This window comes from Rhododendron vialii, chromosome 3a (genome assembly GCF_030253575.1).
Source record: "Rhododendron vialii isolate Sample 1 chromosome 3a, ASM3025357v1".
Classification (NCBI taxonomy): Eukaryota; Viridiplantae; Streptophyta; class Magnoliopsida; order Ericales; family Ericaceae; genus Rhododendron; species Rhododendron vialii.
The window spans coordinates 16964037-16978279 of NC_080559.1; the positions used below are offsets into that span (position 1 = coordinate 16964037).

At 40.6% G+C, this 14243-nt stretch overlaps 1 protein-coding gene across 1 annotated transcript; it reads left to right on the plus strand.

Annotated features, from left to right (window-relative positions):
* Positions 1-12608: 12608 nt before the first annotated feature.
* LOC131321161 (uncharacterized) lies at positions 12609-13568 on the plus strand. Its single transcript, XM_058352169.1, has one exon. It carries the CDS (start codon positions 12609-12611, stop codon positions 13566-13568), a length of 960 nt encoding a protein of 319 aa, XP_058208152.1.
* The last annotated feature ends 675 nt before the right edge of the window (positions 13569-14243 follow it).

The following is a 14243-nucleotide window of genomic DNA, read 5'->3' on the forward strand; positions in this document are numbered from 1 at the left end:
TAACGGTAAAATAATGAAAATCATAATTGGGAAAAAATAGTTATATTTATTTGTACCGAAATGTTCAAACATAATCTACTTAACGAGTCCGATTTTGTTTGGGAAAAAAATAGTATATTTATTTGTACCGAAAGGTTCCAACATAATCTACTTAACGAGTCCGATTTTGTTTACCCTCGATTAATGAGGGTGAATATCACAATCATTTTTATTGGTTCCTTCTAACTTGTAGGTCCAGATTTAACCATAAGTAGCATTCAAAGCCACCAAATATGGGAAAGTTTCATACAAAATCTACTTTCCATAACCTAATTGAAGATAAGTATCAATTAATCAATTGAATGAATACAAAAATTTTTCGGTGTGCTTTTTATTTGTGGAACACAATGCTGGATTTATTTTTTTTGTCAATCGGTAGAAGAGATCATTACATCATGTATGAAGTATAAAGTACAAATCACGGGACACTACATTCATTGTGTGAGAGTCTACAAAATAACCTAGCCCTACAACTAATGAACTAATTGTTTTAGGAGAGTTTGGTGGAAAAGGTACTTAGGCATTTTCCAAATTTCTTGTCCATTTTTATTATCCGGTCTTGCTATTGTCAGCCCACTGAGCTGACGATAAGTACACTAGAAGACAAGAAAAACACCTATTTCTGTGTATTTTTTGCACCATTTAATACACATTCACACACTTATTATTGTTAGTTCATTGGGCTAATTTTAGAATTTTCCTTTATTATTATGGACCTCTAATGTTTTTTTTATATTTTAAATGCAAACACTTTCAATATGCAATATGGGTCTTTATTTGATACTAGATCTTAATTTTTTCTATTCAACAAACTTATGCAAATCATAAAAAGCCTATATATTGAAAATATAAAATGAATTACAATTGACCCACTTGCCGAAAAATGGACAAGAAATTTGGGACGGATAAGGGATTTTTTTTTATTGTACTTTATTCAATTTTAAACCTCAATGGAGAGCGGACCAATAATTGTTGCTTTGGATAAATATCCTCTAGATGATAGAGTTGCTATTGAAGATTGTGAAGATGAAAATCCAATTTTTTGTTTGAAGCATTGGATGGATGTTTATGTCAATCTAATCTTTTTTAAATAGATATTGTGTTTGCTAATCTTTTTTCAATCTGATATGATATGAATTTGTTGGATATATTGTATTCAAATTTTTTTTTAAATTTTCGTATGAACATAACGCACATGAGATGGAACTATGCTGAAAGTTTTTGGGATAGAAAGGAGTATGTTTGATTGGGGGTACTTTTGTCCAACATGCAAAAATTTACTCCTTCCAAAAAGAATTAATGAAGGAGTTTATGGCTCTAACTTCAACCTTAGATTCGCCATACAAATAGTGTTAAATAAAGGAGTTAATATAGTCTTTATCATATGCCTTAAGGGCACAGGTTAACAAAATCCTTTAAAAATTACTGAAGTTTCGTGTGCGTGTATGAATTTTTTAACAAACTCATGATCGACACGTAGCGACCCAGCAGTACACTCTATATATATATATATATATATATATATATATATATATATATATATATATATATATATATATATGAGTCCCCTTCAGGTAAGGGCGTTCTCATTTTAAATAAATTGCGGACGTCCCATTTTCTCATATTTTTCGATCAAATTTCGATGATCTGAGCCGCTCAAAGTGTTCAGAACGTGATTTTAAGGGTACTCACAAGAAATCAGCAAAAAAAAAGACTGGGAATGGCTTGATTTGAGCAGTTTTTATTTGAACCATTCGATAAAATACAAACAAAAACTGCTCGGATTAAGTCTTTTCCAGTCTTTTTTTTTTTTGATTTATTGTGGGTACCTTTATAATCACATTCTGAACATATTGAGTGACTCAGATCGTCGCAAATTGGTCGGAAAAGGGACGTCCTTAACTTAATACGGTAAGGGTGCCCTTATATAGTTCGGTTCCTATCCACACCTCTTCCCGTTCGCACCCATCCGCACCTCCCCTTTCTCGATCGAATTTCGATGATCCGAGTCGCTCAATATGTTCAGAACGTTATTTTAATGGTCCCAACGGGGAATTGGCAAAAAAAAAAAAAACACCGGAAAGTGCTTGATTTGAGCAGTTTTTTATTGAACCGTTCAATAAAATACAAATAAAAACTGTTCGGATAAAGCCCTTCCCTATCATTTTTTTTGCCAACTTATAGCGGGTACCCTTAAAATCACGTTCTGATCACATTGAGTGGCTCGGATCATCAAAATTCGATCGGAAAATGGGAGGTGCTGACGGGAAGGGTGTTGGACTTGATTCGGACTGTATATATATATATATATATATATATATATATATACAGTTAGGATCCCCTCCGGGATCCCGTTTGGAGGCACTAGTGCGGGACGCGATGGATAGCCGTTGGATTTAATCCAACGGCCACGGTTAAAAGGCCACTTAAAAACATAACACGCGGGTCAAGCAGCAAAAATGGGTCAAGGGGAACCCGGTTATTTGCCCATTTCCCATTTGTTACGCGTTGACTGAGAGAGAGGGAGAGAGAGAGAAGAGGCGACGAAGAACACGATCGGACGCGATTGAAGAAGAACCGACGAAGAAGAATCAATCGAAGCAGAGATCTCATCCAAGGTATCTCTCTCTCCCTCCCCCTCTCTCTGTCTCGAATCTCTCGAAGAATCTGGTTAGGGTTTTGCCGAGTGTAACAGAAATTGGGGCTTTTTTTGCCGATTCGAAATTAGGGTTTTACTCTCTCTCTTCATCTCCCTCTAGTACAAGAGATTTGCTACCTTTGTGTTGTGTACAGCTTTTATGTCTCTGGGCCGAGTCCCGCACCAAAAAATTAGGGATTTTTTGTAGTTCGATTTAGGTCTTCGAACCAGATTTTTTTGTGCGTTTTTCTGGGAGATTGATTTAGGGCTTCGAAAGGCTTACGTCTTCATTTGTGAAACACAGAAACTGACCAACGATTTCATTTGGCCTAGGGCTTGATTTTGATTTCGGTTACGTTTTGACAAACCGAAAAAATTTAGATAATACGAAATGCATTTTTTTATAAACAATATTTTTGGCTAATTTCTAAATGTCTTCCTGTTCCCATTTCGTTATTTTGAAGGTCATACGTGTAGAACTTTTTGATTTTTTTTGATTTTCTTAGCTCGACAAATGCTAGACTACAAAAAATTCTGAAAAGTAGGGACGGAGCCAGGTGTTTGTAATTTGAGTAGTAGATCAAGACCTCTCTCCCTGATGAATGTGTCATAGGAGCTGTGGAGCAAGTATAGTTCTTTTACTGCTCAGTCACTATGGATTTGTAGCTATCAGGAAATAAGGTAGAGTACACTCAATCCTATTCATGAATGTTAAGTAGTGGATAGTGACAAGTAACGTTCCGTGACAATATTAGGATTAGTTTTCGAAGGAAACCGTATAAAGCGTGGCAATCATAAGTGAATAAAAGTTGTCAATGATTAATAATTTGGATTATGTTCTTTGTAGTAAGCCTTAGCTATTTCTTTTGTTATTTTGCACTTTCAAGTGTTCCTGTTCCTTACGTACCACTTGGGATGCTTGAATATGCAACGAAAATGTTGCAGTACTTGTGCAAGTGAAAATTATGCTGATGTAAGTACTTTCAAGTTTGAAGTTAACAAACTGTGAACAAGGAGCCTGGTGGTGTTTCTTTTCTGTTGGTTCCCTGACATTAGTTCTGGATATTACATTGTTGTATTGATATGAAAACAGAATAGTTGGCTCCATTTGTCTTTCAGGTTCACCAGAGGCAAGTGAACTTGAGCCACACAAGATTTTTTGTCAGACCAGCAACACTTTGCTGTTGATCAATTTTAGCTGTCATGGTTATCTGCTGCCGGTTTCCGTTTCCGTTTACTACTGTAGACTGCTGCTGTTATGGTAGCAGCTACTCACTGTTGATGTTGTTTCCTACGGGTTCTATGACCTCTTTCTATGAGGTGAAGCCCCATGTTCATTCCACCTATTCCATGAGGAATTCATCTTGTGCCATTCGGTGGATCGAGCGGATGCATATTGGCATTTTGTTATCCTTTTGTTACTATCACTTTGGAAATAGTGCATATCAGCTAGCTTATGTAGCCATTTGGTGTAAACAAATTTTCTTTTACTCTTGTTTGTTTTTTTTTTTTTCCTCCTGGGGTATGCCCCTTGTAAGCTGTATATTCGATTGTCCTTTTATTTCAAGCTATTTTCCCCTACTATTTTTCATTAGAATGACTCTTGTACTGTAACTGAAGTTGGTGGCTGTATATGGTGTTATGCTAGGACTCTGCCTTGCACTTAAGTATATAATGGCCAGATCGAAGTGCCATGACATATTCGAAGTTGGCTCCACTTTTCACCCAACTGAACTGTTGTTCAGGTGAACTCTTGTCATTGATTTCATATGGCAACTCATTGTGAATGGTTTAACTGTGTGGTTTATATGCGGTGAATGACCGTTTGACCAATTCTGCATTGGAGCACTGCAGTCTTGGTTTTTCACTAGCTCGAAGGATCATTTGGAGCAACTGCACATAAATTTTTCAGAGTGCATTTGTTGTTTTTTTATTGTTGTAATTTTTTACTTCTCATTGAAAGGCTAGACATGCTATGGTGGGTATTCAACCACATGGTTATAGATTCGAATGTTATTCCGAGAAACACGATTGAAATCAATATTTCTGAGTTCAATAAATGCACTTAATTTATTGGCATGTACATTTGGTGGTTAATTTATGGACAGAGCTGTCTTAATGTTTGTTCTTTTTGTTAGACTTCTTAATGCTTGTTAGACCTCTTATTTCTGCACTTCGGAACGCTTAGAAGTAGCTAAGGAATGCAAGATAACTACCAGTCCATTTTCGGCTTTTATTCTGAAGAACCAAAAACTGCCTTAATGACTAAATAAAGCTACATACTTGCAACTCCAAAAGCTACATAACTCCCATTTCAATAGAGAAACGAACCAAAGCACACAATTGCAAGGTTAAATACAATGAGCGGTGAGGTCCCGACATTACATGGATGCGGTTTCTTTTTCTTTCTTTTTTTGGTACATGACCAACCAAGAAGAAGCCATGGCAAGGGGATAGCCTTGTGTACCCAAGTATTAGTTACAATAACATCACAAATATCACTAGCTCGCCTTACAATATCAACAACAGCTTGAACCAAAACATTAGCATTTTCCATATGGTGAAGACCAGCAATAAGCAGTGTACTGTCTGACCGGACTTCAACCGAAAGTCACTTGCCTGCCCTTGGCCCACTCCAGAGCATGAAGAACTGCCAAAGCTTCCGCCATGAGTGCAGAACTCACACAAATAATAGCCTTCACTTCATCTCGAATAAGCCCATCCCCTCCAACCAAACACCAAGCCACAGCACCCCTCCAATCCTCCTTTCTCCGCGCCCCATGTGGTGGATCCTGAGAGTGTTGAAACCTATACCACAACACTGGATTGTTATTGAGGTGGCTTTTAGAACGAGAATCTAGTATAAGAAATAAACACTGGTACGGTAAACACCTAGGCAAATGATATTCTGACCAAATATAAATTCTTGCTCATTAGACTCTGTGTCGACAAACATCTAAGCAAATGGAACCAACAGTGAACATGGAATAGGTGGAATGAACATGGGGCTTCACCTCATAGAAAGAGGTCATAGAACCCGTAGGAAACAACATCAACAGTGAGTAGCTGCTACCATAACAGCAGCAGTCTACAGTAGTAAACGGAAACCGGCAGCAGATAACCATGACAGCTAAAATTGATCAACAGCAAAGTGTTGCTGGTCTGACAAAAAATCTTGTGTGGCTCAAGTTCACTTGCCTCTGGTGAACCTGGAAGACAAAGGGAACCAACTATTCTGTTTTCATATCAATACAACAATGTAATATCCAGAACTAATGTCAGGGAACCAACAGAAAAGAAACACCACCAGGCTCCTTGTTCACAGTTTGTTAACTTCAAACTTGAAAGTACTTACATCAGCATAATTTTCACTTGCACAAGTACTGCAACATTTTCGTTGCATATTCAAGCATCCCAAGTGGTACGTAAGGAACAGGAACACTTGAAAGTGCAAAATAACAAAAGAAATAGCTAAGGCTTACTACAAAGAACATAATCCAAATTATTAATCATTGACAACTTTTATTCACTTATGATTGCCACGCTTTATACGGTTTCCTTCGAAAACTAATCCTAATATTGTCACGGAACGTTACTTGTCACTATCCACTACTTAACATTCATGAATAGGATTGAGTGTACTCTACCTTATTTCCTGATAGCTACAAATCCATAGTGACTGAGCAGTAAAAGAACTATACTTGCTCCACAGCTCCTATGACACATTCATGCAGGGAGAGAGGTCTTGATCTACTACTCAAATTACAAACACCTGGCTCCGTCCCTACTTTTCAGAATTTTTTGTAGTCTAGCATTTGTTGAGCTAAGAAAATCAAAAAAAATCAAAAAGTTCTACACGTATGACCTTCAAAATAACGAAATGGGAACAGGAAGACATTTAGAAATTAGCCAAAAAAATTGTTTATAAAAAAATGCATTTCGTATTATCTAAATTTTTTCGGTTTGTCAAAACGTAACCGAAATCAAAATCAAGCCCTAGGCCAAATGAAATCGTTGGTCAGTTTCTGTGTTTCACAAATGAAGACGTAAGCCTTTCGAAGCCCTAAATCAATCTCCCAGAAAAACGCACAAAAAAATCTGGTTCGAAGACCTAAATCGAACTACAAAAAATCCCTAATTTTTTGGTGCGGGACTCGGCCCAGAGACATAAAAGCTGTACACAACACAAAGGTAGCAAATCTCTTGTACTAGAGGGAGATGAAGAGAGAGAGTAAAACCCTAATTTCGAATCGGCAAAAAAAGCCCCAATTTCTGTTACACTCGGCAAAACCCTAACCAGATTCTTCGAGAGATTCGAGACAGAGAGAGGGGGAGGGAGAGAGAGATACCTTGGATGAGATCTCTGCTTCGATTGATTCTTCTTCGTCGGTTCTTCTTCAATCGCGTCCGATCGTGTTCTTCGTCGCCTCTTCTCTCTCTCTCCCTCTCTCTCAGTCAACGCGTAACAAATGGGAAATGGGCAAATAACCGGGTTCCCCTTGACCCATTTTTGCTGCTTGACCCGCGTGTTATGTTTTTAAGTGGCCTTTTAACCGTGGCCGTTGGATTAAATCCAACGGCTATCCATCGCGTCCCGCACTAGTGCCTCCAAACGGGATCCCGGAGGGGATCCTAACTATATATATATATATATATATCGGCGCGGTTCCGGGGACCCCTAAAAACCCCCCCTGAAGTTTTCGATTGAATTTTAATGATCCGAGCTGTTCAATGTAATCAGAACGTGATTTTAAGGATACTGGCGAGAAATCAGCAAAAAAAATGACCGAGAATGATTTCATCCGAACAGTTTTTTTATTGAGTTTTATTGAACGGTTTAATAAAAAACTACTCAAATCACGCCCTTCCTAGTTATTTTTTTTGCCAATTTCTAGAGGGCACCCTTAAAATCACGTTCTGAACACATTGAGTAGCTCGGATCATCAAAATTTGATAAGAAATTATGAGATTAAGATTTGAGGGGGCTTTTAGAGATTTTTTTAGGGGTCCCTGGAACCGTCCCGTATATATATGTAGTACTATTTTTTTTTGTCATTCTTTAATCCTAATCTATTCTACTCTACGATAGGGGAATTGGGGAGGAGGATGAGTGCTTACGAAAATTGAACCCTACTCATGTACATGAGAGTATAAGAGAGGCACCAACTGCACTACATTTGTAATATATAATACTAATCAGAAATGGAAGGTTCTTATTTAGTACACATTAAAATGACAGCTTCTTTTTTAGTGCTGCTTCTGAACCTTAATGAAGCAGCAAGGAAAGCTTCATCGTCGGCCCTAACTTTTCGGCCCTAAATCTGTTTTTTTAATCAACAGAAAAGATCATTTTTACATTAGATATCAAGTACATAATACAAATCCGGAACACTACATCATAGAAAAATGACGGCCAATAATGTGTTTTGATAATTAATATCTACCAAGAATATTTTCAATATTAACAAATGTTTTTAGCATATCCTTGGTGGATATTAATTATCAAAACATGTCATGGGCAGTCATTTTCCCCTACATTTAATTCTGAAAGTCCTCGAGATAATCAAGCCCAATAACTCAACCAATACAATAACTTTTCGGGCCTAAATTTTTTTTTTGTCAATCGATAGAAGAGATCATTTTTGCATCAGCTATGAAGTACAGAGTACAAACCTGGAATACTACATCAATTGTAAAAGTCTACGAGATAACTAAGCCCAACAACTCAATTAATACAAAAAATAAGCCCATTATAGGGTAGAAAGTAGAAATGAGACAACTAAGTCCAACAATTCAACTGATTCAAGAAGTAATCTCATTATAGGGTAGAAAGTAGAAACAAATAAAGGAAGGAAAAACCTTCCAATGGAATAACACTCACACGCAGGTGGGGAGACTTGTACTCCTAATTTCCTAGTAAGATGTAAGAGTCCTGACCAACTAAGTAGCCCCAATTGGTTGGCCTAAATCCAAAATATAAAAAATAAGACGTTTTTTGATTTTTTTTTTCCTGAAAAAATTACTCATATAGTAACATAGATAAAGTACCTTATCAAAAATAAATACAAGTATTCATCAAAAACAAATTGAACAATAAATATTACTAATTATTCAAAAAATAAAAAATTATATATAACGTTTCAAGCATCAGAATCTTGCATTCTTTTAACCTTAATTTAAACTTAACTTAAATCTGAAAATGTTGTCTTTATTTGAAATTTTTTCGCATTTGTTAGTTTTGTGCCAAACTTTTTTGAGTTATTGATTCGTCTCGATGAGAATAATCGAAAAAATAAATTTTTTTTTACTTTTACCCAAGTATTTTGAGAAATAACCACTTTTTAGCATCAAAAGTTTGATGCAAAATTAACAAATGAGAAAAAAAAATTCAAATAAGAACAAAATTTTCAGATTTAAGTTAAGTTTAAGTTAAGGTCAAAAGAATGTACGAGTATATGAGTTGTTTAAAAAATTTATAGTGGGTACCAAAATAGAATGACCCATACAATCTACATATTTTTGGGGCCTAATTAAAGATGGGGAGATACTGCACTTAGCAGTGGCATACCGCATGTGCCACAATGGTCACATGACCAACCCAATTTATTTTTGTTACTAGGTTTCGGCTTCGTACACAGTACGAATATTGTGCCCGTTGAAGAGGATGAGTTTTGATTTGAGGGAGATTAGTGTTGCTTTTGATGGTAATGCTAGCAATGCAAGTTTTGAAAGAATTAACCAAAAGAATAGGATGCTTCTTGACTAAAAGAAATGACACCATATAAATATGAGGCAAAATATACTCCATTAACGAGTGTGATACCAAAGTTTGAGTGTTACTATTAAAACATGTCGTAAGAATTATAGCAAAGAGAACAGAAATAAACTGCCACAAATATTTATTCTTGGTCTGTCTTTGCTTGTTCTTAACATGTGAAATGGCTGCATAAGGATATCGTGCTTAGCCTAAATGGCGCACAAGTGAGATAATGGACCGCTTTCCTCACATAGAAAAGCTTATAATGACAACAATTAAAACTATCGAGAGAACTCCACCTACATCGGCTTCTATGTAATAATCTCATATTGCAAGCCCTGGGAAGGAGAATCGAGAAAACATGGAGTATCATGAGAGTAAGTTGACCAACTTTGTAGCCATGGAAGTAATTAAATGAATGATCTGTGTAGGGGGCCGAAATATCTGAAGGTTCATAGGGTTCACAAGGTCCAAAGGGGTGGAACAGGTTTACACGCTATTTGACCCGTTGTCTAGTTGTCTCAATTCATCTGCAAATAAAGGTGAGCTTAGGCGTGATGTGCCATAAATCTTCTGAAGGATAGATGGATCCCTGAGTACTTCGCCGAACGTTGTACGCCTATCCGAACGCACATGTATTTGAGTTCGCTCGGTGATCTTATCTTACGCTCGCGGATGTCCTCTCATTCGGCCAAGTTGTTCTTCGGAGAGAACACCAAATGCTCGGAGATTCTTCGACCATTAGAAGTGGGCTCCACCAAGTATAGATGTTTATGGAACCTTCCAGAAATATCTATTGGTAAGTAGGCTGTCTTTTCTGATATTCAAAGTGACATCTCTGAGCGATGTGACCTTTCTGACACCGACCCATGTGACTCTGTAAGATCTGGGGAAGCGGCGTTCATTAAATGACTCTGCTACATGACGTCATCCGAGTGTTACTTGACGCGTGGAAAGCAGAGCCATCTTGCTTAACACTCTACCCCATCGCCTATAAATAGAAGGGCACTATCATTAAGAAAAGGATCGGAACTTCTCCACAACAGCACTTTTTCTTCTATACTAGCATATTTCTTGCTAAACTTCTTCTCCTTTCTCCATCTACTGACTAGTTCGTCGAAGCTTCTTCCCGGAGGAACATCCCCCTCCGGTTCTGCAGGTACCCTAAGTTCATCGTCGACTTTCACAATCCAGCGGACAGAGAAAGCTACACCAGAAAGATCGCGAAGAAAAACACCCCCATAATTGGCGACTCTGCTGGGGATATCACGTTCTTAGTGGTGTTCTTCGTGTTTGTTGTACCGGTTAGAGGGTTTGATTCGGTCCCAGTTCGAACTCAGTTTGCTCCTCTCTTTTGAACGGAGCAAATGGCACAGCGCCTCTCACCTCCGGGTCTAGAGAACTTCACACTTAGGTTGGAGGGCTATGGGTCTATCAGCCTTAAGCCCTATCAAGCGGCTAGGGTGGTCCCCCACGTGGCTCACCAACTTTCTTTTCCACCCACTGAATTGGATATCGCCTTGGCGGAGCAAAAACGTCAAGCGGCGGTTATTGCCCTGCTTCAACAACGGTTGGAAGAGCAGGACGGAGGGATGATTGTAACACCTACTCACGGGCATCCCGCCGAACCTAGTCGACCGAAGGAACATCGTAAACGGAGCAGAACATCTCGCCCAGCCCAAACGACCGAACTCGCCGTTTTCGAGCGTCGAACTGTCTTCAAGCGTCTTGACCAGGGATGTCAACCACCGACGGCTTTATGTCCTCGGCTGACGAGCATTATTCGTGCTGAGTTCACGATCTTCAGCTACAGGCTCCACAGCCCGAGCACAACTTCGTTCTGAACGGCAACCGAGTCCAAGAAGTGGGAAGAGGCCCGTGGATCTAAACAATCCACCTCGGCGCACACACACCGGTAGTAGCCGTGAACACTCGGTGCGATCCCGACATAACTCCGAACGCCAAAAAGGACGGCACTCGGCTAACTCAAACAGCCGCCGCCGAGTAGACGGCCGAGGAACCCGTTCGGATCGCGATAACACGATTATCCTATACGATCAATTTACGGGTTTGCCAACCATGTATCAACCCGTCGACCCAGGTTTTGAGCCTTGGCATGCTCGTTTGGCAGGCTCGAGAGATGAAGCGCGTGCGCCCTCGGTTATAGCCACTCGACGGCCGAAGGAGAAAGACGAACATCACCGGCACCATCGACGAGAACGCAGAAAGACTCCTGAGCCGCATGATGAGGTTCCTCTCCCTATTGTCCCACAAACCCCAGTTCAAGAAGACAATTCGAAGCTCGGGAAGGCAAAGGCTTCCCCCTTCGTGGATGCTATACAATAGGAGCGGCCGCCGGACAGGTTCGTCATGCCAAAGCTAAAACGTTACGAGGCGAAGGAGGACGCAGTCGCGTTCGTTTGTCGCTTCAGACAAACTATGAGCCTTCATAACTTTTCTGACGCCTTCATGTGCAAGATCTTCCCATTCACGCTGAGCGAACCAATCATGTTATGGTACAATCAATTAAAACCCAAGTCTATCACTTGCTTCAATGAGCTGGAGTTGGAGTTTAGTAAACGCTTTGTAACCAGCAACATTCAACCGAAGACATTATCTATGCCGGTGAACATGTGAAGAACGGCTGGAGAAACCTTACGACTTTATACTGAGCGCTATTGGGAGGTCTATAATCTTATCCCAGATTGTGATCAAGGGGTCGCGGCCGAGTCTTTTATGAACGGGTTGGATCCATCCTCGGCAATGTTTCGTGACCTTTCACGTAACCCGCCTAAGACAATGGGAGAGCTCATGACCATAATCGAGAAAGATTGTGTCCATGAAGAAGCTATGGCCGAGCGACATGCACCAAAGGCTCCAGAACCTGCCAAAACAACTGTGCCGAAGAAACAAGTAGTGAACGTTCGCCAGGGGCAAGGAGGCCAGGGCAGTTCAGGCCAAATGACCAACAAACCAATCAATAAGGGTCGACCACTGCGACATCCTCAGCAACAGTCATGGTAACAAACGAAGAGAGAACCGCGGCCAGATGAGTACGTGGCCGAACATACGACATTCACCGAACCTATCTACAAACTTCTCAACATCATCGGTAAACTGCCATTCTTTGTTTGGCCAACAGTACTCTTAGGCACCGTCGGAAGTGGACCAGGGATGTGTACATATCACAAGGAGCGCGGCCACTACACTACACAATGCCAACCTTTCAAAAGGTATCTGGAAGAGCTTGCGACAGCTGGGCATCTAAATCAGTGGATTGACGTTCGGCGAAGTCCATTCCCTCCACCTCCACCGCTCATCGGCAATCTCGTAAGTGTTATACAAAGACTGGTTTTCGAAGACAGGGCAGCCGAGCTTCGTTCAGAGATTGACAGAGCCACCACCTCTTTGCCCGTTTGCAACGTCGGCATTTCGAGAAAGCGGCAATGGGAAGATCCGAGCCTCGGCAACCCTATTACTTTTTCGTCTGACGACTTGAAAGGAGTGCAGCTCCCTCATACGGACGCCCTCGTTGTTATTGTTACTATTGACAAATCAATCGTTCAATGGGTATTGATAGATCAAGGAAGCTCGGCGGACGTAATGTTTTACTCAACATTTAAGAGCCTCGGATTATCTCCCGCTCAACTTCGGACAGCATCCACTCCTCTCATCAGTTTTACTGGAGCCCCGGTCCGGCCACTCGGCTTGATCACTCTCCCTGTGCGGGCTGGATCACGGGTTCTTGAGATCGAGTTTGTGGTGGTCGCTTCTCCCAACCCATACAACGTAATACTCGGCCAAACCTGGCTACACGAGATGAAGGCAGTCACTTCTACCTTTCATCAAGTGGTAAAATTTGTTGGATGGAATGGTCGTCAGGAAAGCCTCCGAGGGGATCAGATCCAGTCAAAAAAATGCTACATCAGCACCGTAACAAACAAGCAGAGCTTTATGGAAGTACATTGCGTGGCAGCCACTCCTGTCCCAGCAATCGAAGATGTTGATGTGCCGGCCGAGCAAAGGTCTGCCGAGGAGTTAATACGATTTTCAATTCCCGAGAGAGAAGGAAGATATTTTTTAATTGGGAGTTCTTTGAGCGTAGCCGAACGCAAGGAGATGTTTACTTCTTGATGCAAAACATAGAAGTATTTGCTTGGACTCCGCAAGAAATGTCGGGTGTGGATCCCACTTTCGCCGAGCACGCATTGAACGTCGATCCAAGTAAACGGCCGGTGGTGCAAAAAGTCCGACGCTCGTCCGCCGCACACATCGAAGCCGTGATGACAGAGGTGGACCAACTGTTACAGGCTGGCGCCATTCGGGAAGTTTTATATCCCACCTGGCTTGCCAATCCAGTGGTTGTGCCGAAGAAGAATGGGAAGCTACGGGTTTGTGTCGATTACACAAACCTCAATGATGCTTGTCCTATGGATTGGTTTCCCCTCCCACCGATTGAACAGATGGTGGACGCAACAGCAGGATGCGAGCGGTTAAGCTTTATGGATGCATATCGGGGCTATCACCAGATCGCTTTGGCTCCGGAAGATCAGGAAAAGACGGCCTTTATTTCTCCTCGGGGAACTTACTGCTACAAGGTCATACTGTTCGGCTTGAAGAATGCTGGTGCAACCTTCCAACGCTCCATCACAAAGATGTTTCCTGGTATGCTTGGCCGAATATTAGAAGCTTATATCGATGATTTGGTCTGCAAAAGCATATTCGCTCGGGACCACCTTCGGGATCTGGGAGAGGTCTTCGCTGTTTTGAAACGACGGAAGTTGCGCCTCAATGCTGAGAAGTGTGCGT

Bases quoted from the DNA above. Each gene is read 5' to 3' on its own strand.
- LOC131321161 (XM_058352169.1), top strand. From the start codon at position 12,609: ATGTGTACATATCACAAGGAGCGCGGCCACTACACTACACAATGCCAA.